We start from the raw sequence: 26,419 nt of genomic DNA, 5'->3' as shown, positions 1-26,419 counted from the left end.
TCCTTTAAAAAGAAAATTTAAAAAGGTACGTTATTTTATAACCAGTTCCCCCTTATTAAATAAGGTTAGCACGAGTGGTTAAGGGTTACTCATTTATTAGGTGTCGGGTTCGAGTCTTGGATATCAAAAAAATTTCAAATGGAAGGGATGTTGTTCATCAAGGTACCCATGCAAACTCTCGCAGGAGATTAGTTGTATCACCCTAATAATTCCTTGCTTTTTATAAGATATTTTTCCACTTAAAACAAAGGAATTACCAAAATATTACCGCCACCGTGATAACTGTTAAGGCTATTTACCAGAATTACGCAAGGGAGTTTAACTAACTTTCAAACATGATAAATAGTTAATGGTCAATTAACAATCTGGAACCATTAAGGCCCAAAAACCAAAGCATTAAATAGTTTAAAACCCATTAACTAAAGTTTAATTAAAAGTAGTAGTCATGACTAGAAAATAAAATAGAGTTTATAAATACGGAAGAATAAATAATATCTAAACTCATTCCCAATGATAACTTCTCCCGCAAGTTATCTATACAAACCTGTTTATTGAAAACTATCCCACAACAACGCAAGTGCTATGATGGATCATCATAGGGTCATAAAGGGAAAGGCCATGACCTAAAGACATGAAGCACGAAGTCAGCAAAAGCTGAGTACGAACAAGCTAGAATAACATTCTATCCTAACATGCTTCACTCAAATTAATAACAATCCACATGCAAAAGCCATTTAATAAACAAGTATTAATGGAGACAAGACTCGACACTTGATACGACTCTTGACTCACAGATTAATAAGAATTAGCTTCGAACGGGTAAAATATAATAACCACTAGACCTATTCAATGGGCCGGGGGCCTATTAAAAGCCCGGATCCGACCCTTTTCAAAACGGGCTCAGCCCTTTATTCGTATAAGTGAACAGGGCTCTTAAAGGTTTAATAAATACTTCGTATTGGATTATTAAATGGTTGGGCTGGGCTTTACCGGGCCTTTATGAGAATCACTAAATAGGCTTTCTCTTTCATAGTTATACAACTTATACGTAAGAATGTAGAATTCTCCCATTTCACTTTCTCTCTCCTCAAAATTCCCTCCACCACCACCTTTCTTCCTCAACCCCGGCAAAAGGGCTCGGTGATGTTGACGGCTCCTCCTCTCACATCTCCCCTCTCATGGCCGCTCTTATCGCCGTTGCCTTCCTCCTTTTTTTCTACTTCACCGTCATCTCCAAGCTCCGCCGCCGCCCGAGTCGACTCACTCATCCACGACCCGGCCCGCTGCTACTGTCGCGGGACTCGACGACGCCTTAATTCGGTAGATCAAGATGGAGTTGGAGTTGCTCGATATGGGGATGATGAAGATAGAGGAGAGAGAAAGATATTGAAGGAAATAATTGATATGTTATGATTCATATGACAAAACATAAATCATGCGGAAAAACCATAAAGCCAGGAAAGCATATTATTTACACATAATCATTTAGCATAGTTTAGATGCATACACTTTGTTGCGTGCCCTCCCTAGCTGCGCCCGAACCGAACAAGAACAAGTCTTTAGGACTCCAAGTGTCGTCCCTCCGTAGATAGTCCACAGCACGTCCGGATCCGCCTTAAGCTTGACCAACTAGAATCGCCCTTAAGGTTGCTTAGGAATTTCGGCTAATATGGTGCAAGTGTATGGCTGATTTTTCTTCAAAATCTTACCTTTAGAATACTTCAATTGTGTCTATAAATTATGACCCTAGGCACCTATTTATAGAGGTATGGAAAAGGAACTGGAATCCTATTAGGATACGAATTAATTAAACTAGAATCCTAATAGAACTCTTATTTTATTAATTTATCCTTTTAGGATTAGGAATTTAATCATATATCGAAACCTGATAGCTTTAGGATTCGTATAGAACACAAACACACACACACGCACGCACAGCAGCCCACGAGGGGCGCCATGCGCGCGCGCGCAGCCCGCGAGCTCGCAACCCATTGCCACGAAGCCCACACGCTGCCGCAGCCTTGGCGCGCTGGGCCTGCCTTGCGGTGGGCCTGGCGCAGCCTTGGCTGGTGCGTTGTGGCGCGCTGGCTTGCTGGACGATGGCCCGACTTCGTGCTGGGCCTTCGTCTGGCAGGCCTCGTCCGATGCTAATTCGTACGATACGCTTTCGATTAATTTCCCGATTCCGGAATTCATTTCCGATACGAACAATATTTAATATTTTCGATTCCGGAATTAATTTCCGTTTCGAACAAATATTTAATATTTCCGTTTCCGGAATTATTTTCCGATTCCGATAATATTTCCGATTCAGACAATATTTCCGTTTCCGGCAATATTTCCGATTCCGGCAATATTTCCATTTCCATCAATATTTTCCGATACGTACCATGTTTCCGTTTCCGGCAACATCTACGACTTGGATAATATTTATATTTCCGATACGATCCATATTTCCGTTTCCGGCAATATCATCGTTTCCGGAGTATTCATTTCTTGCTTGTGACGATCTCAGCTCCCACTGAAACCAAGATCCGTCGATTCCGAATATCCATAGATGGAGTATTTAATGCCATTAAATACATGATCCGTTTACGTACTATTTGTGTGACCCTACGGGTTCAGTCAAGAGTAAGCTGTGGATTAATGTCATTAATTCCACTTGAACTGAAGCGGCCTCTAGCTAGGCATTCAGCTCACTTGATCTCACTGAATTATTAACTTGTTAATTAATACTGAACCGCATTTATTAGACTTAATATTATATGCATACTTGGACCAAGGGCATTATTTCCTTCAGTCTCCCACTTGTCCTTAGGGACAAGTGTGCATTAGCTAATTCCTTTGTCGCTTGATGCTTGCTCTTGAACATAAGGTAAGAGTTGTCATCCTTATTATGTCCAGAGGTGTTTCTCGGTTTCAGAGTTCAACTGATCAAATAAACAGATAATCATAACCTATGATTCATCGGAGCACGGCCATGCATTTTACAGTTTCTAGCTCTCCGAGTGGCCTTGTACAACTTTTAAGCATCTCATCCCGATTTATGGGAGGACAATCCCAATCTTGCGATCTTGAGATTAGACTTCGTTTGATAGGTGATTACCTGAGCGTTGCCTTTATAGCCTCCTTTTACGGTGCGACGGTTGGTCAACGTCAAAGTAACCAGTTCTCAAACAAGTAATCTCAAATCACTCAGGTATTGAGGATTTAGTGTCTAATAATTTTAATGAAATTTACTTATGACAGATTTTCATCTCTTACAGTAAAGTTTCATAGGTCTTTCCGATACTAGTCTTCCCAAAGTAAGTATCTATGCAAATGATTTTGACATTGCCATGTCCACATAGTTCAAGAAACAGAACTACTAGTCATCTTGCATTCTAGTCGTCTAATGTTTTCTATGCGTCCAATTTTACAGAAAACTCCGACCAGAGACCATTTTCAACTTTTGACATTCAAGTTCACTTGATAGACATTTCTTAGTCACAGGACTGGTCCTGACAGTCTATCTTGAATATATCGTCAAATTGAAGGGACTCATCATTTAATAAACCAGAAATTAAATGGAAAAATGAATTCTATTCATTTATTGTGAATGATTAACCAATAATGTTTTACAAAGAATTAAACTCTAAAACTTTAAAACATTAAACAAGGACATCAAAGCCATTCTCCAATATGCTTGATTCCCATAGCTGCAGTGTGCGAGTTGTGATTCGCCTGCGGCAGAGGTTTAGTCAATGGATCTGAAATGTTGTCATCAGTTCCAATCTTGCTTATCTCGACTTCTTTTCTTTCAACGAACTCTCGTAGAAGGTGAAATCTACGAAGTACATGCTTGACTCTTTGGTGGTGTCTAGGCTCCTTTGCCTGTGCAATAGCTCCGTTATTATCACAATACAGGGCTATTGGTCCTTTAATGGAGGGGACTACACCAAGTTCACCTATGAACTTCCTTAGCCATATAGCTTCTTTTGCTGCTTCATGTGCAGCAATGTACTCCGCTTCAGTTGTAGAATCCGCAATGGTGCTTTGCTTAGCACTTTTCCAGCTTACTGCACCTCCGTTGAGGCAGAAGACAAACCCATACTGTGATCTAAAATCATCTTTGTCGGTTTGTGTAGACACCTACTCTTGTCCCCATTCCCGCAAGGGAAAGGTTCGATGATGAAAGCATAAAAACTCCACTTGACAACGCATCTCCTATAAAATAAACGAATCTCGATTCCCCATTTCATTTCACCCGAAACCTGCTATTTATGGAAACCTGCTAAAAATAGTAACTGCCGTAAAAAGTAGCGTCTAAAAGTGGCAAATCATAAAAGATAGAAACCTGTCAGAATTAGGTGTTGCATTCCAACATAAATCCTAAATGAGATAGAAAACCGCGAGAATCCTATTCCTAATAGGATTCGGAAATAAGAGTTACGTATTAATTAAAATCCTAACGAGCCTAGAGTTCGTAACGGGCCCAGACGCATTCCGTCACAAAATTGATACGCGCTAAAAGACTCGAATTAATCTCAAACTCTACGGATTTTAGGAATCCGAATCTGACTAAACAAAGCTGCCCAGACCCTATTTTCAACGCCTGGCTCTGGGCGCCGAAATCTTCGGCGCCCAGGCCAGGGCGCTGAAAGTATCTGGGTACGTCTCTTTTCCTAATTCTTTGCGGATTAGAACTCTGCAATTCTATCTTTCCACGAACTCTTCCCTATAAATAGGCCCCTAGTTTCGACGTGAAACACACAACAACACATAATATATTCTAAGTATTGACTCTAAACCCCTTAGCCTAAGCCTCTCGCTGCGAAACTGTTCACGCGTTCTGTCGCAATCGATCCATAAATCGAACAGAACATATCCTGTCCCATAATTGAGATTCGTTAAATAAAAAGGAGAAATAGCAAAGTCAAAGTGGTTAGTTTTCTGAGAACCGTGACGCACCTCTCAAGGGTGCGTCGTGATGTGTCCCTTTTCGATGATTTAACTGCTTTCCTCGCCCTTTTTATGAACTGTTAAACTAACCTAATATGATTGTTCTATCACGCCTAACAAATATAATATTTTTGGGAAATCGGATTATCATGCTAGGTCCCTTAATGTTATTTAAATCAGATAATCACGATCGAATTAGTATTATATGTTGCATATTGCTAAAATCAACTCAGATTAGTTTAATAGTTAACGCATGTCCCTTCAATTATTTATCCTGAGCTAGTAAGGATATCCTGCCTCTGGAGTTATCGACGAGCGAATTACTCCTCTCGGTAGTTACAGTCCCCCGAACCCTCAATCTCTACCTTGCGGGTGTATATTGAGAGATCCCCACACCAGGGATCACAAGGGAACCTACGGCCGTCGTGGTCAAACATAAATGCACTCCCTTTATGTCACGATAGCCGGGTTTTGTCAGTTTTTCTCATTGTTGTTAAAAACTGAATGGCGACTCCTATATTACTAGTCAATTGGGTGTATACTCACAGGAAATCCAATTACACTTGATTGAATAAAAAGAATCGTCACACCCACGAGGGACAAGGTCACGCACTAGCCTCGCGCTCTTTTTCGACCCCCTCACAGTGGCGACTCCACTGGGGATAGTGAAGGAAATACTCGTGCTTGTAGGTAATCAAAATAGCCGAAGGGTGAAACGGTCCTACCCCGCGTTTATTTCCCCATCAAGTTGGGACGACCTGAAAATCAGCATATTAATGTGAACGGGCAGAACATCATAACGAATCTCGGCTCCCTCGGGAGTTGGGACTAAGGATATCTTTTTTCGCCAATAGGGGGGTGCATACGCCGCGCATGTTTCCCACTCGGTACTTGTGCAGGTAGTACACCTATCCCGAACCCAATCGCTCGCCCATTAGGTCCCTCTCGCCTGCCTGCCCCCTTGGCTTGCACTTGCGAGTTGGCCTCTTGAGCGAAATTCGTCTGTTGAAGACACTACCTCGACCGGGGCATGTGTTAGATCTACGATAGAAGCGGTACCAAGCCAGGCGCAAATACTACCCATAGAAGCCTATCATAAACTACGTGGCATATTTAATCTTCAAATCCATGTTTGTAATGTAGTTATGTGTAGCGAAATATGTGATTGTGTGTGACAAACTATCCTAGAAAACCAACGACCTTAAAAACTGCCCAAACATTCATAGACTAATTTGCCAAAGAGTTACATCGAAACACGTGTTCCGCAAACCCGAATAATCGCCACAAAATAAGCGACGCTCGGGATGGCCTGTAACGAATCCCACAAACGCTGCCACGCGTAAAGGACGTTATTAGGCAAACACGCAAGTCGAAATCGCATAAACAAAAGACAGGAAAACGAGAACCAGCCAGGGACGCATTTTCAACGCCCCTGGCTGGGCGCCAGAAATTCTCACGTGTTAGGTTATGATACATATGACATTTACATAAATCATGCGGAAACAACCATTAACCCAGGAATCATATTATTTACACATAATCATATAGCATAATTAGATGCATACTCTTTGTTGCGTGCCCTCCCTAGCTGCGCCCGAACCGAACAAGAACAAGTCTTTTAGGACTCCAAGTGTCGTCCCTCCGTAGATAGTCCACAGCACGTCCGGATCCGCCTTAAGATTGACCAACTAGAATCGCCCTTAAGGTACTAGAAAATTCGGCACTTTTATGAGCAAGATGTGTTTTAATTTTCTCTCAAAAAACTCACTTTTGAATACTTTGAAAACTTGTATATAAATTATGACCCCTAGGCCTTTATTTATAGAGTTATGGAAAAGGAATCGTAATCCTAGTAGGATGCGAATTAATTGGAATTAGAATCCTACATGAATTCTATTTAATTAATTTATCCAATTAGGAATAGAAACTTAATCATACACTGACTCTTGTAGATTCAGGAATCACGCATGAGCACAAACTCACACACACACGGCAGCCACAAGGGCTGCCCATGCGCGTGCGAGCAGCAGCCCGCGCAGCACGGCCCACGCAGCCGTGGCCCTTGGCGCGCGCTGGGCCTGCCTTGCGGTAGGCCTGGGCGCTGCCTTGGCTGGGCTTGTGGCGCGCATGCTTGCTGGGCGATGGCCCCGGCTTCGTGCTGGGCCTTCGTCCGGCAAGCCTCGTCCGATGCTAATTCGTACGATACGCTTCCGATTAAATTTCCATTTCCGGAATCTATTTCCGATACGAACAATATTTAATATTTCCGATTCCGGAATTAATTTCCGTTTCGAACAAATATTTAATATTTCCGTTTCCGGAATTATTTTCCGATTCCGGTAATATTTCCGATTCTGACAATATTTCCGTTTCCGGCAATATTTCCGATTCTGGTAATATTTCCATTTCCAATAATATTTTCCGATACGTACCATGTTTCCGTTTCCGGCAACATCTACGACTTGGATGATATTCATATTTCCGATACGATCCATATTTCCGTTTCCGGCAATATCATCGTTTCCGGAGTATTCATTTCTTGCCTGTGACGATCTTAGCTCCCACTGAAACCAAGATCCGTCGGTTCCGAATATTCATAGATGGAGTATTTAATGCCATTAAATACTTGATCCGTTTACGTACTATTTGTGTGACCCTACGGGTTCAGTCAAGAGTAAGCTGTGGATTAATATCATTAATTCCACTTGAACTGAAGCGGCCTCTAGCTAGGCATTCAGCTCACTTGATCTCACTGAATTATTAACTTGTTAATTAATACTGAACCGCATTTATTAGACTTAACATAGAATGCATACTTGGACCAAGGGCATTATTTCCTTCAGTCTCCCACTTGTCCTTAGGGACAAGTGTGCATTTCCTAATTCCTTTGTCGCTCGATGCTTGCTCTTGAACATAAGGTAAGAGTTTGTCATCCTTATTATGTCCAGAGGTGTTCCTCGGTTTCAGAGTTCAACTGATCAAATAAACAGATAATCATAGCCTATGATTCATCCGAGCACGGCCATGCATTTCACAGTTTCTAGCTCTCCGAGTGGCCTTGTACAACTTTTAAGCATCTCATCCCGATTTATGGGAGGACAATCCCAATCTTGCGATCTTGAGATTAGACTTCGTTTGATAGGTGATTACCTGAGCGTTGCCTTTATAGCCTCCTTTTACGGTGCGACGGTTGGTCAACGTCAAAGCAACCAGTTCTCAAACAAGTAATCTCAAATCACTCAGGTATTGAGGATTTAGTGTCTAATAATTTAATGAAATTTACTTATGACAGACTTTCATCTCTTACAGTAAAGTTTCATAGGTCTTGTCCGATACTAGTCTTCCCAAAGTAAGTATCTATGCAAATGATTATGACATTGCCATGTCCACATAGTTCAAGAAACAGAACTACTAGTCATCTTGCACTCTAATCGTCTAACGTTTTCTATGCGTCCAATTTTATAGAAAACTCCGATTAGGGACCATTTTCAACCTTTGACATTCAAGTTCACTTGATAGACATTTCTTAGTCACAGGACTGGTCCTGACAGTCTATCTTGAATATATCGTCAAGTTGAAGGGACTCATCATTTAATAAACCACAAATTAAATGGAAAAATGAATTCCTTTCATTTATTGTGAATGATTAACCAATAATGTTTTACAAAGATTTAAACTCTAAAACTTTAAAACATTAAACAGAGACATCAAAGCCATTCTCCAATATGCTTGATTCCCATAGCTGCAGTGTGCGAGTTGTGCTTCGCTTGCGGCAGAGGTTTAGTTAATGGATCTGATATGTTGTCATCAGTTCCAATTTTGCTTATCTCGACTTCTTTTCTTTCAACGAACTCTCGTAGAAGGTGAAATCTACGAAGTACATGCTTGACTCTCTGGTGGTGTCTAGGCTCTTTTGCCTGTGCAATAGCTCCGTTATTATCAAAATACAGGGCTATTGGTTCTTTAATGGAGGGGACTACACCAAGTTCTCCTATGAACTTCCTTAGCCATATAGCTTCCTTTGCTGCTTCATGTGCAGCAATGTACTCCGCTTCAGTTGTAGAATCCGCAATGGTGCTTTGCTTAGCACTTTTCCAGCTTACTGCTCCTCCGTTGAGGCAGAAGACAAACCCAGACTGTGATCTGAAATCATCTTTGTCGGTTTGGAAACTTGCGTCCGTATAGCCTTTAACAATTAATTCATCATCTCCACCATAGACCAGGAAGTCATCTTTGTGCCTTTTCAGGTACTTCAGAATGTTCTTGGCAGCAGTCCAATGCGCCTCTCCTGGGTCTGACTGGTATCTGCTCGTAGCACTGAGTGCGTACGCAACATCCGGGCGTGTACATATCATAGCATACATTATTGAACCAATCAATGATGCATATGGAATCCCACTCATTCGTCTACGCTCATCAAGTGTTTTTGGGCACTGAGTCTTGCTTAGAGTCATTCCATGAGACATGGGTAGGTAGCCTCGCTTGGAGTCCGCCATCTTGAACCTATCAAGCACCTTATTGATATAAGTGCTTTGACTAAGTCCAATCATCTTTTTAGATCTATCTCTGTAAATCTTGATGCCCAATATGTACTGTGCTTCTCCTAGATCCTTCATCGAAAAACATTTCCCAAGCCAAATCTTGACAGAGTTCAACATAGGAATGTCATTTCCGATAAGCAATATGTCGTCGACATATAATACTAGGAAAGCAATTTTGCTCCCACTGACCTTCTTGTATACACAAGATTCGTCCGCGTTCTTGATGAAACCAAAGTCACTGACTGCTTCATCAAAACGTATATTCCAGCTCCTGGATGCCTGCTTCAATCCGTAGATTGACTTCTTTAGCTTGCATACCTTTTTAGCATTCTTTGGATCCTCAAAACCTTCAGGCTGTGTCATAAACACAGTTTCTGTTAAAACGCCGTTTAAGAAAGCAGTTTTGACATCCATCTGCCATATTTCGTAATCGTAATATGCAGCGATTGCTAACATTATTCGAATAGACTTTAGCATTGCAACTGGTGAAAAGGTTTCATAGTAATCCACACCGTGGACTTGCCTGTAACCTTTTGCAACCAATCTAGCTTTGAAAACTTCAAGTTTCCCATCCTTGTCCTTTTTCAGTTTGAAAACCCATTTGCTTCCAATGGCTTGGTAGCCATCTGGCAAATCGACCAAATCCCATACTTGGTTTTCAGACATGGAGTCTAATTCAGATTGCATGGCTTCTTGCCATTGCTTGGAGCTAGGGCTCGTCATAGCTTGCTTGTAAGTCGCAGGTTCATCACTTTCAAGTAATAGAACGTCATAGCTCTCGTTCGTCAAAATACCTAAGTACCTTTCCGGTTGAGATCTATATCTTTGCGATCTACGCGGGGTAACATTTCTAGATTGACCATGATTCTCACCAGATTCTTCTAAAGATCTCTGAGTTTCATCCTGAATGTTATCTTGAGCATTCTCTAGAGTTTGTTGTTCGACTCGAATTTCTTCGAGGTCTACTTTTCTCCCACTTGTCATTTTGGAAATGTGATCCTTCTCCAAAAAGACACCATCTCGAGCAACAAACACTTTGTTCTCAGATGTATTGTAGAAGTAATACCCCTTTGTTTCCTTTGGATAGTCCACAAGGATACATTTGTCAGATTTTGGATGAAGTTTGTCTGAAATTAATCGTTTGACGTATACTTCACATCCCCAAATCTTAAGAAAAGACACATTTGGAGGCTTTCCAAACCATAATTCGTATGGAGTCTTTTCGACAGCTTTAGACGGAGCTCTATTTATAGTGAGTGCAGCTGTATTTAGTGCATGTCCCCAAAATTCTAATGGAAGTTCGGCCTGACCCATCATTGACCTGACCATGTCTAGCAAGGTTCTGTTCCTCCGTTCTGACACACCGTTCCATTGTGGTGTTCCAGGAGGAGTCAATTCTGATAGAATTCCACATTCTTTCAGATGGTCATCAAATTCATAGCTCAGATATTCACCGCCTCTATCAGACCGCAGTGCCTTAATCTTCTTGCCTAATTGATTCTCTACTTCACTCTGAAATTCCTTGAATTTGTCAAAGGATTCAGACTTATGCTTCATTAGGTAGACATAACCATACCTACTGAAGTCATCAGTGAAAGTGATAAAGTAGCTGAAACCACCTCTAGCATTTGTACTCATTGGTCCACATACATCTGTATGGATTAAACCCAATAGTTCATTTGCTCTTTCTCCAACTTTAGAGAAAGGTTGCTTTGTCATTTTGCCAAGTAAACATGATTCGCATTTACCATAATCCTCTAAGTCAAATGGTTCTAGAATTCCTTCCCTTTGAAGTCTTTCTAAGCGTTTCAAGTTTATATGGCCTAATCGACAATGCCACAGATAGGTGAGATCTGAATCATCCTTTTTGGCCTTTTTGGTATTTATGTTATATACTTGTTTGTCGTGATCTAATAAATAAAGTCCATTGACTAATCTAGCAGATCCATAAAACATCTCTTTAAAATAAAACGAACAACTATTGTCTTTTATTATAAAGGAAAATCCCTTAGCATCTAAGTAAGAAACTGAAATGATGTTTTTAGTAAGACTTGGAACATGGAAACATTCTTCCAGTTCCAAAACTAGCCCGGAGGGCAACGACAAATAGTAAGTTCCTACGGCTAATGCAGCAATCCGTGCTCCATTTCCCACTCGTAGGTCGACTTCTCCCTTGCTTAACTTTCTACTTCTTCTTAGTCCCTGTGGATTGGAACATAAGTGTGAGCCACAACCTGTATCTAATACCCAAGAAGTTGAATTAGCAAGTATACAGTCTATAACGAAAATACCTGAAGATGGAACGACTGTTCCGTTCTTCTGATCTTCCTTTAGCTTCAAGCAATCTCTCTTCCAATGCCCCTTCTTTTTGCAGTAGAAGCATTCGGATTCAGAAGTGGGTTGACTGACCTTCCTCTTTGCAGATTTGGCGCCAGTTTGCTTAGTTGGGCTGGCCTTGTTGCCACCTTTCTTAGCATTCCTCTTCTTTCCAGATTTCTTGAACTTGCCCCCACGCACCATAAGCACATCCTGCTTATCACTTTTGAGCGTCTTTTCAGCGGTCTTCAGCATACCGTGAAGCTCAGTGAGCGTTTTGTCCAGACTATTCATACTGTAGTTCAGTTTGAACTGATCATACCCGCTATGAAGAGAATGGAGGATGGTGTCTATAGCCATTTCCTGAGAAAATTGCTGATCCAGCCGACTCATATTCTCAATGAGTCCAATCATTTTGAGAACATGTGGACTTACGGGCTCGCCTTTCTTAAGCTTGGTCTCAAGAATTTGCCTATGAGTCTCGAATCTTTCGACTCGAGCCAGATCTTGGAACATGTTCTTCAACTCACTGATGATTGTGAAAGCATCTGAGTTGATGAACGTTTTCTGCAGATCCGCACTCATAGTGGCGAGCATTAGACATTTCACATCCTTGTTGGCATCAATCCAACGATTGAGGGCAGCCTGAGTGACCCCGTCGCCTGGAGCTTCGGGCATCGCCTCATCTAGGACATACTCCTTTTCTTCCTGCATAAGAACTATTTGCAAGTTCCTTTGCCAGTCAAGGAAGTTTTTCCCGTTCAACTTCTCCTTTTCGAGAATTGATCGAATGTTGAATGAATTGTTGTTTGCCATATTAAAAACTACAATTGAAAAGAATAAACAAATAAATAACCATTCACAGTTTCTCTTAATAAACTTAAATTCTAGCATACATGCATAATTCAATGTTTATTAAGCATTTTATTCAAGTTATGTGTTCCGGCAGGTGTGAATAAAATGATTCCAAGATCCTAAAATCATTGAAGAACTAAGCACAGTTTGTCGACTTAATCCTAGAACATCTTAGGTAAGCAAAAGCCTTTTGCTAATAGTCTAGAAACTATTCTTGGTTGATAGGTACGTCTAAGAACTTATTAGGTAAACCTATCGAATTTGCCACGACATAAAAGGACTCCTTACTTATATCGTTGAGTTTCACCAAAACTAACATGTACTCACAATTATTTGTGTACCTTGCCCCTTTAGGACCAATAAGTAACACCTCGCTGAGCGAAAACTATTACTAGATTGATGTAAAGGATATCCAAGCAAGTGTATATTTTGGCATGGCACCTTTTAACTCAATTTTTAAGTTTGGAACTTAAGGCTCTTACTATGTTGGTTAGATTTTAAGTGAACTAAAATCCTTAATCATGCAACATAATCAAGCTTTTGATCTCATGCATTTTAAGACATATTTAAAGCAATAAATAACTTAAAACATGCATAAGATATTTGTGATCTAGTATGGCCCGACTTCATCTTGAAGCTTTGACTTCAAAGTCCGTCTTGAAAATCTCCGTGGGAGGCACCATTTTCTTCAAATAGGATAAGCTATAACTAATTACAACTATTTGATGGTTCGCAGACCATATTTGAATTGAAAAATAACTTTGGTACTTTAGACCAATTACATTCAAATTAATGGTACGCAGACCATATTTTCTATCCTATTTGGGCCATACTAGTCACTTCATAACCTGCAAAACAGTACATATACAATATATACCATTCACCCATTCATTATCATGAATGGCCCACATAGCTGGTTAGTAAAACACATTATGCATCACGTAAACATTTGCAGCAATTAATCAAGGTCACCAATAATCTACCAATTATTCAGTCCTTATTAATTCTAATCGAGATGTTTTAACCTTAAGGATTTGTAGACCTAATCAAGAGTTTATGACTAAAAACGCTCCCACTCAAACCAATAAATTCATATGCTTTACTAATTTTAAACATAAAATTGTATTTCTAGTCTAACCGGAAACATACAAATTTAATTAAAATTTAAAGCTCATATAAATTTATAATTGAATCCAAAATTTAATTTAATTTCAGTCGCATTTAAATTAATTCATGATTTTAATTTTAGTAAAATAATTAGAATAAATTCCATTTATTATAATTATAATATTCAAAATTAAAATCCAAGAAATTAATTCAAATTATTAATTTTAAAATTAATTAAAATTACGTGAACTGAAATTTTCAAATTAAACATTCAAAACGATCTAATCGAAACGCAAACACCCTACGCGTTGCACGCCCATGGGCCGTACGCACACAGCCATTGCTGGCCATATGCGCGCAGCCCATGCGCTCGTAGCATAGCTGCTGCTGTCCCAACGCAAGCCTCCGCATAGCGCCCATCGCACGCGAGCTATCGCTCGCAGCGCGCGCGCGCGACATCGCTCGCTGGCGCGCGAGATCGCTCGCTGGGCGCGCAAGCTCGCTCGCTGCGCGCGCGAGCCATCGCTCGCTGGGGCGCGAGATCGCTCGCTGGGCGAGCGACATCGCGCGCTGCGCGCGCGAGCAGTGCTGGGCGCAGCGCTCGTGGCACGCGAGCTTGCGCTCGCTGCGCGCGAGGCTGCGCGCACTTGTGCGAGGCAGCGCGCGTTGTGGCGCAGCTCGCTTGCTGCCCACACGCGACTGCCTTGGCTCGCCCCTCGCCCATGCCCATACGTTCATTGCTCGTGGCACACGACACAAGGCAGGGCTGCTGCCTTGCGCTCGTGCACTACGCCCTTGCTCATTGCATTCGTGCCGCACGGGCGACGAGCTCCCTTGCTCGTCGTCGCATGCCCGCATTATACAACACCCCTTAAGGGTAACACGAAGCGTCCATTGCTTCGTGCGTGCAAGTTATATGAACGAATCGCATAAAATTTAAAATTTATATTTAAAATTAATGACAAATTAATAAATAATATTAATTTCATAATTTTAGGGCGAAAAATCGAAAAATTTATTATCCAATTGATTTCCGATTGTTATGGATTCAAGTCTAGGTCATAAAAATTTAAAATTTATCGTAAATTTACAATTTTTATGGTGGTTTTTAATCATAGGTTTCTAATTAAATTACAATTAATTATGAAAATCAAATTAATTCTAAATTATTCTAATTTTCAACAAATTAATCATAATTACAAATTAGATTGCATAATTAACAAGACTAGGCATTCAAACTTGTTAAACATATGCAGTAGGTCAATCAAAAATTCAAGATTTATCAACAGGAATCGCAAATATTTAATTTAACATCTTAAATTTACGAAATTTTGCATCCGAAAAACTAAAACCTTCGAAAAGTCATAGTTAGGCTTCGAATTTGAGAATTCTGGGTTCGGCAGAAAAAAACTATTTTTGTCAAAATTTTAGAATGCCTTTTACATGCGGAATTGACACAAAAATCACTCAATTCGGATGAGTAATGAAGAAACTGCCGAAAAACTGCGTACATATAATTAAATAAACGCAATTTGCAATTAATTAACAATTACGAAAATTAATCACCCCTTTTAATTCTTGCAAATTTGTAATATTTAACCATGTTCATGCAATTTAGATTATGAAAATAATAAGGGGCTCGTGATACCACTGTTAGGTTATGATACATATGACATTTACATAAATCATGCGGAAACAACCATTAACCCAGGAATCATATTATTTACACATAATCATATAGCATAATTAGATGCATACTCTTTGTTGCGTGCCCTCCCTAGCTGCGCCCGAACCGAACAAGAACAAGTCTTTTAGGACTCCAAGTGTCGTCCCTCCGTAGATAGTCCACAGCACGTCCGGATCCGCCTTAAGATTGACCAACTAGAATCGCCCTTAAGGTACTAGAAAATTCGGCACTTTTATGAGCAAGATGTGTTTTAATTTTCTCTCAAAAAACTCACTTTTGAATACTTTGAAAACTTGTATATAAATTATGACCCCTAGGCCTTTATTTATAGAGTTATGGAAAAGGAATCGTAATCCTAGTAGGATGCGAATTAATTGGAATTAGAATCCTACATGAATTCTATTTAATTAATTTATCCAATTAGGAATAGAAACTTAATCATACACTGACTCTTGTAGATTCAGGAATCACGCATGAGCACAAACTCACACACACACGGCAGCCACAAGGGCTGCCCATGCGCGTGCGAGCAGCAGCCCGCGCAGCACGGCCCACGCAGCCGTGGCCCTTGGCGCGCGCTGGGCCTGCCTTGCGGTAGGCCTGGGCGCTGCCTTGGCTGGGCTTGTGGCGCGCATGCTTGCTGGGCGATGGCCCCGGCTTCGTGCTGGGCCTTCGTCCGGCAAGCCTCGTCCGATGCTAATTCGTACGATACGCTTCCGATTAAATTTCCATTTCCGGAATCTATTTCCGATACGAACAATATTTAATATTTCCGATTCCGGAATTAATTTCCGTTTCGAACAAATATTTAATATTTCCGTTTCCGGAATTATTTTCCGATTCCGGTAATATTTCCGATTCTGACAATATTTCCGTTTCCGGCAATATTTCCGATTCTGGTAATATTTCCATTTCCAATAATATTTTCCGATACGTACCATGTTTCCGTTTCCGGCAACATCTACGACTTGGATAATATTCATATTTCCGATACGATCCATATTTCCGTTTCCGGCAATATCATCGTTTCCGGAGTATTCATTTCTTGCCTGTGACGATCTTAGCTCCCACTGAAACCAAGATCCGTCGGTTCCGAATATTCATAGATGGAGTATTTAATGCCATTAAATACTTGATCCGTTTACGTACTATTTGTGTGACCCTACGGGTTCAGTCAAGAGTAAGCTGTGGATTAATATCATTAATTCCACTTGAACTGAAGCGGCCTCTAGCTAGGCATTCAGCTCACTTGATCTCACTGAATTATTAACTTGTTAATTAATACTGAACCGCATTTATTAGACTTAACATAGAATGCATACTTGGACCAAGGGCATTATTTCCTTCATCACGCCCCTCGCTGGGCGCTGAAGTTGCTGCTTGGCCTTCTGGTCAGGCGCAGCAGCCTCGGTGCCCGAGCGAAAGGAAAATACGTAGCAAAAATGTTCATGAAAAAAGAGAATTGCTACGAGGGCATAAGAAAAGCACTCGATTTCAAAAGCGACTCGCGAAAAATTAATAACTCTTTGCGTCGTTGTTAGGCCTCCTACGACGGCAATGCTCGACACTAAAAGTCGACCATGCAAATAATCATGAATGTCACACGGGCAGAGATTTTCAAAAACATAAAGAGTTCAAAGTGCACACATAACAGTCCAAATATACTAGTGCGACTTAAGGGTAGTCATAGAATGCCTAAAAAAAACCGACTCACGAAACAAACTAATGTGTCTCCTACTCCACAACAATAATGCAGGGCCCCTGAGTACTCACCCGTGATAGCCATCAAGAAATGCGATGGAAGAAGCATATCCCGAAAATCTGTACCTAGAGGTCGCACAAACCCAAGATCGAGATGCATGCTCTGGGACACGACCCTTTACGTTCTCAAAGGCCACTCGCCCCAACGAACCATGCTATGCCAAAAACGCTCTCCAACTCACATGCTTTCGGGCTATTGTTTGGGTTAGAAAAGAAAAGAGCGAAGAAAGAAACATAAATTATGGCATTAGCTCTCCAAGATGAAGTGTTCGATCCTACTAAATTGATCGCTCCATCACCCTCAAAAGATGACCAAATCCAACGAGGGTGGCGCAAGACTTTCAAATGGACTAATGCTCGTGGGATGAAGTTCAAGATATCTGCGGGAGAGGGTCCGATGTACGAAGAATTAGAGTCTGAATCCGAGTCTGACTCTGAGTCCGAACCTAGCAAAATTGTAACCCCTCCCAAAAATAGTTTAGACCCGAAAATCTCTACTCCGGGGGATCTTTTTGATGTAATGCTTTATGACTTTAATAAGATAAAGAAAACTTTTGAGTATGTGCCGCTTAAAAATCAGAGTAATAATGCAGAATGTCTCGCCACTAATGAGCACGAAAAAGAGCCAGAAGAGGAATATACCGAACTAATAAAAGTTGTAAATGAACAAGAACTCAAAACTCCTATAATTGAGGACACAGAATCGGTAAATATTGGAACAGAAGAAAATCCTAAAATTATTAAAATTGGCCTCACCTTAACTCCCACTGAAAAGGCCGATCTACTCTCCACTTTGCGGGAATTCGAGGGTGTCTTTGCTTGGTCCTACAAAGACATGCCAGGAATAGATCGAGAAATCGCTGAGCATAAAATTCCGCTAGATCCCAAAATGACGCCAGTAAAACAAAAGCTATGGCGGCTCAAACCAGAGATAGCCTTGAAAATAAAAGAAGAAGTCACTAAAAAATTAGACGCCGGCTTTATAAAAGTCTCCAACTACCCAGAATGGGTGGCCAATATTGTCCCCGTAGCTAAAAAAGATGGACGAGTGCGAATGTGCGTAGACTTTCGAGACCTCAACAAAGCCAGTCCTAAAGATGACTTCCCCCTACCTCACATTGACATACTAGTAGACAACACCGCAGAACACGCGCTCCTCTCCTTTATGGACGGGTGCGCCGGATATAACCAAATACTAATGGCAGAAGAAGACATGGAAAAAACAACTTTCATTACCCCTTGGGGAACATATTGTTAGACTGTAATGCCTTTTGGTTTGAAAAACGCGGGGGCCACCTATCAAAGAACAGCCACCACGTTACTCCATGACATGATACATAAAGAAATCGAGGTCTACGTGGACGACATGATCGTCAAATCTAAAGACCGGCGCGGTCACCTCCCGGCACTTCAAAAATTCTTCACTCGAATCTTGAAATATAACATGAGACTAAATCCACAAAAATGTGTGTTCGGGGTAACCTCGGGAAAATTGCTAGGATATGTTGTTAGTACGCGAGGAATCGAGATTGACCCATCTAAGATCAAAGCCATTACCGAAATACCCCCACCAAAAACTGAAAAACAGATAAGGGGCTTCCTAGGAAAGCTGCAATACATTAGTAGGTTCATTTCCAAGCTTACTATGACTTGTGAGCCAATATTCAAAAAATTAAGAAAAGAGGAAAAGGCCGAATGGGATGAACAATGCCAAACTGCCTTCGATAAAATCAAAGAATACCTAAGCAAGCCACCCGTCCTTTCCCCACCTTTGCCTGGAATCCCTTTACGCCTATACCTAACCGTCACGGATACTGCAGCAGGAGCTATGCTCTCACAGTGTGTACATGGATCCGAGCGAGCCATTTACTACTTGAGCAAGAAGTTCATATAGTACGAGACGAAATACACAGAACTTGAGAAAACCTGTCTCACCCTCGTCTGGGCATCCAAAAAACTCAGACATTACCTATTGGCCCACACTGTTCATATAGTGTCACAACTAGATCCCTTAAAATACGTGTTCGTAAAGCCCGCCCTGAGTGGTCGCCTGTCCAGGTGGCTAGTCATGCTCTCAGAATTCGACCTAAAATTCATGCCGGAAAAAACAATCAAAGGAAGAGCGGTAGCCGAATTCCTGGCCGAGCATGCCACGAATGAGGAAACCCCGGAAGCTTACCTCCTCCCCGACGAGGAACTTCTGATGATACAAGAAGACTATTGGACACTATACTTCGAAGGCGCGTCCAACCAAAAAGGATGCGGCGTCGGAGTTCTCCTAGTCAGTCCCGAAGGAGCCCATATACCAATTTCCGTCAAACTTGACTTCGAGGCCACAAACAATGCCGCCGAATACGAGGCCTGCATAGTCGGGCTAGAGGCCGCAGTTAGCCTCGGAGTCAAATACCTACAAGTCTTCGGGGATTCTTCCCTAATAATCAACCATATATCCAAAAGATGGAAGGTCCGAAGCACTAGTCTCTCAAAATATCAAGCTCACTTGGACCAAATAGTCGAGCAATTTGAAAAAATCGAGTATACGTACTTGCCAAGAGACGACAACCAATTCGCAGATGCACTAGCGAAGCTAGCTTCAATGCTCAACATCCCGAATGAATGGGACGGAATGACCCTTCGGGCCGAGCGAAGGAAAGAGCCGGCTTATTGTTGTGCCATAGACTCCGAACCTGAAAACAGCGAGGAAGAACCATGGTACACGGACATCCTTCGTTACAAAACAAGTGGGGAATTCCCCCCAAACACTTCCCCGCGAGCACAAAAGGCACTGCGCCTCCTCGCTTCACAATATAGCATAATTCTGGGAGAACAGTACAAATACACGCCGGATAAAATCAAGTGACTTTGTGTCCATCAAAACCAAGCCCAAAGACTAATGGAAGAATACCATAACGGCGTGTGCGGACCCCATATGAACGGAAAAATGCTATCCCGAAAAATATCCCGCTCAGGGTACTATTGGACCACTATGGAAACCGATTGCCATCACTTTGTAAAAACTTGCCCAAAATGCCAAATCTTCAGTAACCTTAACCATTTACCTCCCTCTGAACTATACACCTTCACTTCCCCATGGCCCTTTTCCACCTGGGGTATAGATATAATCGGCAAGGTAACACCAACAGGCGTAGGGGGACACGAGTACGTTTTAGTTGCAATTGATTACTTCACTAAATGGGCAGAGGCAGTCTCTTATGCAAAGTTAACAGCCAAACATGTCGCCCGATTCCTAGAAAAGAACATATTCTGTCGATACGGGGTTCCACATGAAATCATAAGCGACCAAGGTTCCCACTTCAGGGCCGAAGTCCAAGACCTGCTCAAAAAATATCATGTCAAACACCATAAATCCTCTCCCTACAGGCCGCAAATGAACGGCGCGGTAGAGGCGGCCAACAAAAATATTAAATTCATAATCGAAAAAATGGCCGAAAATTATAAGGATTGGCCCAATAAATTACACTTCGCATTGTGGGGCTATCGAACCTCAATCCGCACCTCCATTGGAGTAACACCCTACTCCTTGGTATACGGAATGGAAGCAGTCCAACCGGTCGAGTTGGAGATTCCCTCCCTCCGGATCGTCCTAGAAAGCAAGCTACCCGAAGCTGATTGGGTTCAAGCTAGGTACGACGAACTCGTCCTTTTAGACGAACGGAGGTTGAGAGCTCTACATCACGTGCAAGTGTATCAAAAGCGCATCGCAAGGCAATTCAACAAAAGAGTCAAACCTCGAAACATCAAAGAAGGCGATTTTGTTTTAAAAGAAGTCCGCGCACCTACTACGGACCCTCCAGGAAAATTCCGGCCTAACTGGACAGGACCATATTTTGTAAAGACCATCCTACCTGGCGGAGCAGTCCAACTAGCCGACATAGATGGAGCGGAATTCGCTAACCTCACAAACTTAGACCAATTGAAAAAGTACTATATTTAATAAAATTCAGTCCGGAGTTAAGGCATCTAATAAAACATATTAAGACTCATAAGCAAACATTCTGCGCATTACTCTAAACAAACGGCATAAAACTCGATAAAGTAGAAAAAGCGAAGGACAAAACTTCAACGCCCAGGACTGGGCCCTGTTATTTCTCACGCCCAGGCCTGGGCGCCGATATTTCCCTCGCCCTAAGTCGGGCGTCGTTCTCTCTTGCCACCTACCCTCCCGCTTCTACAAAGTGTTCGTACTCCTTTTTCTAACCCTCAAAAGAACCACGAACACTTGGGGGGGAAGCAGACGAGTAATGAACACCCTTTCAAAAAGTTTTTTTCAAAAAAGCTAGAACTACGCGCGACCTGATTCTGACAAGATACGTAGGCAATCCTTCTCAAGGATTCGGTCCAATAAAAAATTAAAAAATAATAAAGTCATGCAACGCATCAAGAAGAAAAGATATTGCAAAGGGCACTCTACCCTAACCCATGCACGGGCAAGACCAAATAAAATGAAAAAGCCAGAAGAGTTTCCAGGAACAAGCCCAACAAAGGAGTATGACACGAGTCGGCAAAAAAACAAAGAATAGTGAACATGCATATGTAATACCCCAAGTAGTCGGTTAGTCTAAAAATATATGTGCACTCTTATATGAACTCATTATTTTTACGAAAGTCTTTTCCTTTTCGAAATCAGTCGTTGGTTTAGGAAGCTAATATTGCTATAATATGTTAAAACAAAGCCCACGGAAGGCTCAAAACATTCTTGCACCAAAAATCGCAAAAAAATATATATATACATGCGGAACACAAGAATGAATATGTATAAAACAGGAGGTAAGCCTAAGACTCGTCATCGGCTCCATGTCTCCAAGCCTCGCCTGTCCATCCACTCCACTCCCCGTGGTATGAGGGACCCCAGCCAGAGTCACCCCAAAAATGAGGTTGCGACTGCAACTCGGGGCTAGGCTCTCGGGCCACCGACACGGAACGCTGCCTACGCTCCGGCTCGGACCTCTCCCCGGAAGAACTCACCCCCGCGTCAGAACGGCGATGCCGTAGGGGCGAGTGCCGTGCTCTCTCTATCTCGCGACGACCGTGTTCCCCGCCCGAGGGACCCGCGTCGTCGGCCCCAGCACGCCCGGTAGCCGTCTGCAAAAAGGGACAAAAAAGAGAGTGAATAACCGAAAGCCAAACCAGAGGTACAGATCAAAAGAAAAAAGAGAGGGCACATTACCCGAGTAGAGTGGGGGCTCCTGCAAGAAAGTGCAGACCGAGCTCGAACCAACGCGGACTTCAACCGGTTGATCACCCCCACCATCGCATTGGCCGTACGGGCCGGAACCTAAAACAAGAATGTCAGTAAAAAAGAAAGAAAAAATATAAAGAAGAGTACACAAATAAAAGGTGCATACCGCCTCTACTCCCTCATGGAGCGGAGCATGGAAAACCCGGTCTTCCGGGAAAGTCTCCACAATCTCGGATCCACTCTCTCCGGTATACGAGATCCGAGCATCGGGGAGCACCCATCCCCCCAACAAAGGGTCAGGACCCTCCTGCACAAAACACAGTGGGCATAAACACATGGGCACGAACATGAAAACACTAAAATCAATACAAAGAGAGGAGGCAACTTACAGCGCCAGGCTCCGGGAGACGAAGAGAATCCTGGATAAACTGGTAATAGCTAGCTCCCTCTATCACCAACTCTGTCGCCGGCACACCAGTCCTCGAGTGGACCCTCCACGACTCGCCTATCGAGCGAGTAGACAGCATGGTCGCAGGCGGAGGCCTGGGCACCGAAAAAACCCCGACCGTCTGCATACGTACCCGCTCTCCCAGGTACCAGACAGGGTCCCGGCGGCCAACGAACAAGACCCGCATCTGGCTCAGGGCATAACTTTCCCTGACCGAAGCATGGGTACCCCTAAAAGAGAGCCATGGGGTCCAAACCACCTGTTTTCGTACAAAACGCAGTCAGATCTCGCACATGAAAAGAATGACGAAATACGAGATAGAGGATAAGATTCTGTACATGCTCAGGGTTCCCGTCCCGGATAAGATCCCACACGGTATCGGGCGGTGGACGCACTGTCAGCTTCTTCTTCCAACCCCAACGGCGACCGGCAGGGAACTCCAAAGGCCTCTGCCCCTTTCGGGGAGCTAGCCAAGGTAAGTGCTCAAAGGCCCACAGCTGCAAAAAAGAAAAGGATAATAAAACGTTAAAAAAAAGCGGCCGGGTAAAAGCGAGAAAAACAAAAGAAAGTCTAGGCACATACCTCGATCAAACGCGACACTCCCGCTAATGTAATCACAAAGTGACTTCTACTCGGGCCCGAGTCGCGCAACGACAAACTCATCTGGCCGACAAGCGTCGCATAGCCCAAATCGCCCCAGCGATAGTCACCCAGTGTAGACACGTCCTCCACCATGCCTATCCACCTCGGGTCAAAGGTGTCAGTCGGACCCGATAGAAAAGTGGAAGTAATAAAATGGAGGTAGAACAGCCGAGCCTGTCTCGAAGGCGACTCCTCTACCCCGTGCTCCAAAGCCCACATCAGGTCAGCGAAAGGTATCCCACGGGGCTGGTACGAAGGTAACCTACTACCCATCCACGAGCCCAGGAGCCTGGTACCCTCAGCAACAGTCGGCGATGGGCCGTCCGACCTCAGACGAACGGGGTTCCCTGTAAAGGTCAAACCCGTCAAAGCTTTGTAGTCCTCAGGAGTGATCGTCATCTCGCCCCAAGGAAAATGGAAGGTGTTGGTGGTATCCCACCACCACCTCATGAACGACCGCAGAAAGGACAGGGAGATGTTGAGCCGCAGTATCTCCCAGAAGGTCTCAACCACCGGAAACAGTGAGCTCGCCCTCACCAAGGCCTGAGCGTCCGAGCTCAGATAGCTAAAAACGGTCTCACTCGTCGCGGCGCCATAGCCGCGAACCGTAGTCTCTCTCCTCGCGTGAAGGCGGGAAGTCACATGGTGCTCTAGGTCGTAGTGCAGATCACGACCATCGTAAAGCTCAGGGCCCACCCATAGGGGACCTGGGCCAGTCGATTGACGCGTCATGCCACGCACCTCGTGGCCACCAGGAGGGGGTAACGACTCGTCAGACATGCTGATCAACAATACAACAAGGCATTATACCTTTGACAAGATCGGCACTCATACCGATCCCTAAAAAGAGTGCATTTCACTCATGAAATGGAGTCATATAATTTTTGTTCCCTAAAAAAATGATACTAAGTTCATACTTAGCAAAATTCCCTAAGTAAAAATTAACTCCAGCAAAATCAAAATTCTCCCATAATTTGTCATTCATGAATTATGAGGAACGCAAGCAATATACCAAGAATACCTACATTATAAGAAAATACTAGATTCGTAGGTATACTTGGGGGCTAGCATGAAAATGCCCAAATTCAACAAAAATCAACATACTTGCAAAATTAACATGCACAAACTAATTAACATGTTATGTGGGACATTTCCAACTATCTAATTGAAGAAAAGGGGCACAAAATCAAAAACCCCCAAATCAATTTCATGCATGAAAATACTTGACAAAAATACTGAAATTGACAAAAAAGCTCAAAATTATTGAAAAATACTTACATTGGGAAGATTGGGAAGTAATTTGGAGTAGAATTCGTGAAGGAAAGTGAAGAAAACGAGCAAAAATCAGTAGAGAGAAGTGAAGAAGTTTGAGCGAAAATGGTGGAAATGGGAAAGGAAGGAGACGGTCCGCAAATTTAAAGACCAGCCCCCCCTTCGCATTTTCAACACCCAGCTCTGGGCGTTAGAAATTCTCGCGTCCACTGCTGGGCGCTGAAAATGCTTCCTAGATAGCGAATATTCGCTGTCGGGCACGCGTACTCCCCCATTTTGTGTAAGATATCCGTTATCTTGATATTTCTATCCAAAAAAAAGAGAGAAAAATATATAAACAAAAATATATTGTTAAACAAAAATATACACAGTGTGGACCCACTTATAGGACACATCTAATCAGGAAATATTACGACCCACCAACAGGTTGTAATCACCAAAAGCTCTTCTACATAGGCAAAATAAGAAATTCAAAGTGGGCTCGCCCACCCTCAGCGGGCGGGGTCTGCGTCACTAGCCGCGCAGGTCCTCAGTTTCGAAAAATAAAGTCTTCAAATTTAAAATAGGCTCGCCATCTTCAGCCGGCGGGGTCTACGGCGCAAACCACGTAGGTCCTTATTTAAAAAAAAAAAACAAAATAAAATTTCAAAACAGATTCGTCCACTTCTATCGGACGGGGCGTCCACCCTCAGCGGACAGGTTCGCCATCTTCAGCCGGCGGGGTCTACGTCACAAACCGCGTAGGTCCTTATTTTCAAAAAACATCAAAACAGATTCGTCCACTTCTATCGGACGGGGGATCCACCCTCAGCGGACAGGCTCGCCCACCTTCAGCGGGCGGGGTCTGCGTCACTAACAGCGCAGGTCCTTAGTCGCTGCAGCGATAACTTTTGTCGGTTTTCCCTTTTTCCGAAAATCAAAGGATCGGTTTTCCCTTTTTCCGAAAATCAAAGGATCGGTTTTCCCTTTTTCCGAAAATGAAAGGATCGGTTTACCCCTTTTCCGAAAATTAAAGGATTGGTTTTCCCTTTCTCCAAAAATTAAAGGATTGGTTTTTCGTTTTTCCAAAAAAGAGCGATGTGTTGGATTTTCCTTCGTTTTACGTCCTATAAAAACAAGGGGGTTTTCTCGTTTAGCTAGCCCTGAAAATGAGAATCTTTAAAAATGTTTTACCTCGTGATTGGGCTTGGCCAGGCCCAATTACACTTTACAACTTTAATTTCGAAAACATCTGTAGTTACTCCCAATGACAAAGTGAGGGAGTTTCTACGCATCTTTAGATCCTTCCAATGACAAAGTGAGGAAGTTTCTATACTATCAGTTGACAAATCCCAATGACACGTGAGGGATATGTCGACACTTCAAGTGATGACCCTTAAGTCAAATGTTATCACTCGGGGGCTCGTGAGACCCTCGCAAAACAGGTCACATACACCATGGCTTGTGTGACGCACTCCGTCTAATACTTTGACCATCGTCTTACTCCAAAACTCAGTCAAAGTGGGGGCTAACTGTAGACACCTACTCTTGTCCCCATTCCCGCAAGGGAAAGGTTCGATGATGAAAGCACAAAAACTCCACTTGACAACCCATCTCCTATAAAATAAACGAATCTCGATTCCCCATTCCATTTCACCCAAAACCTGCTA

At 42.7% G+C, this 26,419-nt stretch overlaps 1 protein-coding gene across 1 annotated transcript; it reads right to left on the bottom strand.

Moving 5' to 3' along the window:
* Nucleotides 1–21,807: 21,807 nt before the first annotated feature.
* Nucleotides 21,808–25,823, bottom strand: LOC130466817 (uncharacterized). Its single transcript, XM_056835399.1, has 6 exons — nucleotides 23,439–25,823; nucleotides 23,195–23,353; nucleotides 22,798–23,115; nucleotides 22,575–22,715; nucleotides 22,397–22,504; nucleotides 21,808–22,311 (listed from the first exon to the last, which is right to left on the bottom strand). The coding sequence occupies exons 1-6, from the start codon at nucleotides 24,276–24,278 to the stop codon at nucleotides 22,003–22,005; spliced, it is 1,875 nt and encodes a 624-aa protein (XP_056691377.1). The 5' UTR covers nucleotides 24,279–25,823; the 3' UTR covers nucleotides 21,808–22,002.
* Between the last annotated feature and the right edge of the window lie 596 nt (nucleotides 25,824–26,419).

Source organism: Spinacia oleracea, chromosome 2 (genome assembly GCF_020520425.1).
Source record: "Spinacia oleracea cultivar Varoflay chromosome 2, BTI_SOV_V1, whole genome shotgun sequence".
Taxonomy (NCBI): domain Eukaryota; kingdom Viridiplantae; phylum Streptophyta; class Magnoliopsida; order Caryophyllales; family Amaranthaceae; genus Spinacia; species Spinacia oleracea.
This window is presented reverse-complemented; position numbering and strand designations above follow the sequence as displayed.